Source organism: Hippoglossus hippoglossus, chromosome 8, assembly GCF_009819705.1.
Source record: "Hippoglossus hippoglossus isolate fHipHip1 chromosome 8, fHipHip1.pri, whole genome shotgun sequence".
Lineage (NCBI taxonomy): Eukaryota > Metazoa > Chordata > Actinopteri > Pleuronectiformes > Pleuronectidae > Hippoglossus > Hippoglossus hippoglossus.
In genome coordinates, this window is record NC_047158.1 from 7,099,536 (window position 1) to 7,105,535 (window position 6,000).

General features: G+C 43.2%; 1 protein-coding gene across 1 annotated transcript in view; it reads left to right on the forward strand.

Moving 5' to 3' along the window:
* The window catches only part of hs3st4 (heparan sulfate (glucosamine) 3-O-sulfotransferase 4), a 76,837-nt gene extending 71,158 nt beyond the window's left edge, over positions 1-5,679 (forward strand). The window contains exon 2 of the mRNA XM_034593924.1: positions 3,648-5,679. Within this exon, the coding sequence (XP_034449815.1) occupies positions 3,648-4,302 (655 nt within the window). The 3' untranslated portion in view covers positions 4,303-5,679. The remainder of the gene's footprint in view (positions 1-3,647) is intronic.
* Positions 5,680-6,000: the final 321 nt, after the last annotated feature.

Here is a 6,000-nt window from a genome sequence, read left to right on the forward strand (position 1 = left end):
AAAGCTGTCTCAGTCTCAATTGGTCCGAAAAGTCCAAACTATCCAAAAAAAGTGTTATCACACTGCAAACGATTCCAACCATAGGTCAGTTTGGTCCGGACTGAGATCACCTTCTTTGTTGGACCCAATGTTTGATCTCACGCCCGTTATATGGTTTGGACTGAACTCAAAGTCCAAGGTCGGTGAGAAAGTGCACTAAAGTTCTGAAACAGTTTTTTTGGGGGGGGGGGTTAGGGTTACACCATTATTTTTTTGCAAAGAATAGTCTTCATAAAATTGATGATGGTTTCATCTTTAAACATCTCCTTCATTTAATTAAAATAAGAGATTTTTTCCACAAAAGCAGAGAGATTCTTGCACCTTCGTGACAGAAGCATTACTCTGTGTTACTGACTCATTGATGACAGGACACAAAAGATGAGACATTTCATTTTTTTCACACTTCCGAATCATCGTATAATTTTTTTAAGGGAACTACTTAGAGGATGAGAGCTGTTTTAGTCACGCCCACATCTCTGGCACTGTCTTCAGAACGTGCTCTCCGAGGACTCGGAAGCTTATTATGAGTGGACTCCTTTAGAATAATTGATTGTATTTGACATGACATGGAGGGAGCCTGGCGGATTGATACTCTGCAGTCGGGCCGTGATCAATCCAAGTGAGAGACCGGGGGAGCTTTTATTTCTCTGCCAGAGTTTATTAGAAACAACTAAGCTCCTCTGGAGAAACTCGATTCCTCCAGAAACAGCTTGGACCTATTAGTATCCGAGAATGTAAATTAGTGTGATCCCTCACCTCATCATGCCTCAAAATATTCCCCCTGCACTAGTTTGACAGAGCATAATGAAACATTGAGTTAAATGCCTGGGCATGTTCCAGCACACTTGGCATGAAGAGTTATGATTATCTGCGAAGATTGGTTTCCGTCTTAACAAACACAAAAAATTTGCTGCGATTTGGTACACCGCGTGTTCGGAATGACAAATCAACCCTTAGAGACGACTGGGCTTCTCTGGATCGGAAGTTTTGCGTGGCTGGGTGTGAAATGGACGTCGATACAACCGGTTTTAAAGATCGATTTTCTCTATTATTTCATATTTGACGGATTTGGGTAAATGTTGTGGCTATATTTAATGGAGCTGACTTTTATCGGTATTTTTGCAAATTATAGACGCTAATGAAAATGCATTCTGATATTTAAAAGGAAGGATTTTTTCTGAGCAGTGAAGAATCCCAGTCATATTCCGCATGAGATGATATGAATAGTTGTGTATAATTCCCTATATCCCTCAATGCTGCAATCCTCTTGTAGGCATACTGCCGCAGGTTTCCCATGGTGGAGATCATTAAAAGTTACTCCAGGCTCGGAGCGCCTGTGGCTTCACACTTCCGTTTGCTATGTAAATAAAGCTTTGGACATGTGTGGAAATGCCAGAGTGTAGGGTAGTAAACAGCAGATGGTTTGCCAGGGCTCTTTAGCGCTTCCGATTTTATTTACCTACCCACCTGAATGACCTGTGTTCAGCTGAGCAGCTGATGCGAAGAAAAACAAAAGCGAGAGTTAACTTGTTTTCCCGGCTCCGCAAGACTACAAGGCCAGAGGAGTCATTTGCCACGCACGGAGAAATCTGCTTGTTTATCAGCATTTTGATTTTTTTTTTTTTTATCCCGCCTCGCCCTCCCACAGAGATTTTAGATGCAGATGATCCATGACTGATTCCCAATCAAAACCACCAGAAGTATTTGGCTTGTGCGGTTCCCATTGTTTTATAATTAAACGTGTGATGATTAGCATCGAGCTCAACGAGGGCATTAGCTTGTTATGTGCGCATCTTCAAAAAGGTAACCTTGAACATTGTACATCTGTCCTGTCAATTGGATATGCTCCAAAGATGCACAACACATTACCAGTGAGATGCCGCCGCTCATGTCCATAAAGTAGGATAGTGGTTGTTTCAAGGTGATTCGCGGTGGTATATTTGAGCGTCTTTTTTATTACCGTACATGGTGATGCTGCGCCCTCGGACCACCAACCGCACTCCGTTGTTAAGTGGCAGACGGAGGTGAAGTCCTTGAAAGGTTACAAAAATCTTTATCCATTCATTATTGTAAGGGAGGAAGTGTAGAATAAGATGGAATATAATGAAAACTAATACTCTTTCAAGTCGCCATCCTATCTGTAGATATGTTTAATATCCCATTACAGGCCCACAAGTAACCACAGTTCTAAACCGTCGAGGGACAAACATAATCCAGAGGGAAATTACCCATCAGGAAGGCAATACTGTTACTGAGATGCAATTACCAGGCCACTTGTGAGACTTTCAGCCCAGAATCCATGGGTGCATGCGTGTGAGGGTGGTCGATATGTGCAGAACAGCTCTTATGTTTTGCAGGGTAAATTGGATTCTTTGCTGGAGAACAGTTAATTTAGAATATGTCCAAGATGCAAATGATTGATGTGACTATATCGTTACGACCACAGGTCTGTGTTGCAGGGCAGCCAAATGGGGAAAAAAATATATATTGCAGGGAGAGGGAAATAGGTTTTATTCAAAAATTATGGAGAATTTTCTGCAACTAACTCTGCGAGTCTCCGGGCTGGAATAGGGGAGATTTTCGGTTGGCTGTTTCCCTTTTTAATACGTTCATTTCAAAGCAAAAATTACTTAATTTGGGAGGAAATAAACCGTCTGAGTGCTTTGATTCTAACTCCCTTTACATTATATTGTGGAGCTCCTGCGCTCGTATTTGTTAGTGGTTAAATAAATGACGTGTCTCGCAGAGGATTTAATGTACCAATTTGGCACGGAATCGCATAGCCTACAAACAAAGAACACAGCACGGATTGCAATGAACATCAGTGTAAACATTTGATAAGGATTTGCTTGAGGCAAATGCTATGCTTTATTACTGATACAAAAATAGAGACTGTAGAAACACGACGTGCCTCTGTGCATATAATGTACTTGCCTCCGCACCGTCGTTCCCCTACAACTCATTCTCAGAGGCCGAGCTGAACATAATATTTGTGGCGATGGCAAATGACTTCCCCGTTATCCCCAAGATAAATTTCTCAAAGCGGGGACATTTCTATTGTGCCGCAAATTATCACCTTGAATCTGATAATTAATCACTCCTGCCTTAAATGAACTGCCCCGAACCATAAATGTAGTGCAGAAAAGGAGAAGAAAAGGAGCTGCGTGCACCCATTGCAGGGGAAGCTGCCTGCACAGAGTGTGAGCCTAGCATGCATAATAAATGTATGACAAAACAATACCCCAGGCACCCCGGTATTAATGATATGCAGTGAACTCATTATTAAAGTTCCAAAACAGCTCCTGGAGTAACACAGATGGAGTCAATTAAGCAATGAGCACACTTGCTTGCCTGCCGTTTCATCTTCTTTCTTTTATCTCTCGCATATTACTCCACGGATGTAATTAGCTGTATGTTTCTCCCCGCAACATAATGTCCGGTGATAATAACCGTTATTTTCACTTGTAATTTCAAATAATGCACTGCTTAATAAATGTACCAGATTTGCTTGCACCGTGTCTTTGGGTATTCCGCTTGCACTGCGAGAGGTGCTCCGGATAACACTGTGCTAAGCTGCTCTTTTTTTCTTCTGCTGTCTGTGTTCCCAGAGACCTGATGCCTTCGACGCTGGAGGGGCAGATCACCATGGAGAAGACACCCAGCTACTTTGTGACTAACCATGCCCCGAAGCGCATCCACACTATGGCCAGGGACATCAAGCTTATTATAGTGGTGCGTAATCCGGTCACCAGAGCCATTTCAGACTACACGCAGACGTTGTCCAAGAAACCTGAGATTCCGACCTTCGAGGTTCTGGCTTTTAAGAACCGGACGCTGGGTCTCATAGACGCCTCGTGGAGCGCGTTGCGTATAGGAATATATGCGCTCCACCTGGAGAGCTGGATGCAGTATTTCCCGCTCTCCCAGATGCACTTTGTCAGCGGGGAGCGGCTGATCGTGGATCCCGCGGGTGAGATGGCCAAAGTCCAGGACTTCTTGGGACTGAAGCGGATTGTCACGGACAAACACTTTTACTTCAATAAAACGAAAGGATTTCCCTGTCTGAAGAAGCCCGAGGACAGCAGCACTCCCAGGTGCCTTGGCAAGTCCAAAGGGAGAACTCACCCTAAAATTGACGCCGACGTGATTCGCCGGCTGCACAAGTTCTACAAACCCTTTAACATGATGTTCTACCAAATGACCGGACAGAACTTTGAATGGGAGCTGGGGGACGACAGTGAATCCCGCAGCTCTCAGGACTAGCAGACTGCAGGATGGCCCGGCGCAGCCACACCACCAGCCTTCTCACTGAAACTTCTGTTGTCCCGCTTCGTCTACAGAGAGAGTGCTTGAGCACGCCAATCAGTCATGGCTGTCTTTGCAGTGTCTGTACCCATTAGCAAGAGTTTACTGACATGCTTTTTTTCTCTCCCTCCAATACTAATGGTCATGATGGAAAAAAAATCATTATTGTACATACTAAACATAAAATATATTTATATTTGTGAAAAGGAGATGATTTATTCCTTTTGTTTTCAAAGCATAGAGCTGATATAAAAATCATGTTGACTATGGCAATGCATGCGATGAGTTAAGTGTCCTTACCTCATGAGACCTAAGGGTAAACTCTGCCCGTTTCTTTTCCCTTTACTTTTCCTGCGGTTTCTTGCCCTCACACCCACTCACCAGCATTCAGTACAGAAAATGTTCTATTTCAGTGTCTAAGGCCAATAAGAGCTTTGTACTATTTCTTTCAACACTGTCCAGCTGCTTTAGAAGAGAGAAAAACAAGACACATAGTAGAATAATCCTTTGACATGTGCTCATCTTTTCAGCCATCCATATTCTGAGTGACAATCCTTATTTCCTTTTGTCAGTCTAAGTTTACCAAAGTGTTAATTTACTCAGTTTCAGCGTTCCAGTTCCTCTGCACTCATTAATTGCACACATATTCAATAAGAGAGCTGATGTACAGTGGCCGTCATCCAATAATTGGATTGTTTCACTGCATAGTCGAACATTAGCATACTGATGACCACGCGCTCAGTTGTGGTGCAGTATCAGTGGTTCTGGCATAATTTGACAAGTGAATCCATGTACGACAAATACCAAAGGGTTCACTGTGCATCCTGACAAAAAAAGCAAAACTATTTCCCGTTCCCAAAATGCACCTAAAACATCAGCTAACTCTCTCGCTCGAGTTTTTGCCTCGTGACCCCCCCACCCCCGCTTGTCGAAGTAATACATGTCAATGAGGGTGAAGAGCATCGGCAGAGGACCGAGCAGAGGTTTGTTCACAAACATCTGCTGCGACGTGGTCTTCTGTCATTAGAGATTAATGGCGTGTTAAATAAAAAGCGCCGCTGCTGGAACAATGTCAATGTCAGAGAGAATTTGCTGTTGCGGAAAAAAACCTACATACATACATACATGCCCAGGTAAATTACCAAGTAATTACTGTATGTGCTTAACTTGAGTGAGCTGATGTCTGCCAGGGAAACGTGCTGTAACTAGAGGTTTACTACCAAACACTTGTGATCGGCAGGACTATCTGGGCAGATGCTTGTGCTGAAGATAACAGGGTTTTGCTGTGAAATGCTCTTTTACTTTTACATGCAATGAAATATCAACATGACCCCATTATCTCTGCTTTACTTTTTTTTGTTTCAATTTTTTTTTGCATAACTCGCTGTGCGTCTGTGTGTTGTCTCTGGACTTTTCATCAATTGAGACAATCAATACAGTCAATGAGTCAATAAATACAGTCTGCTACACATCACTGGTTGCTACAGCTATGATGCATTGCTCTGTTAATCCTCCCTGTTCTCTGGTCATGGGCGGCTGGATTGGTTCACTCTCTGCAGACCTCTCTTTCACCCTGGGGAGGCCGGCACCAGCAGCTACTTACACAGAGCAATTGATTCAATCAAAGTAAGCACTATACTGCCCTTTGTAGCGCCA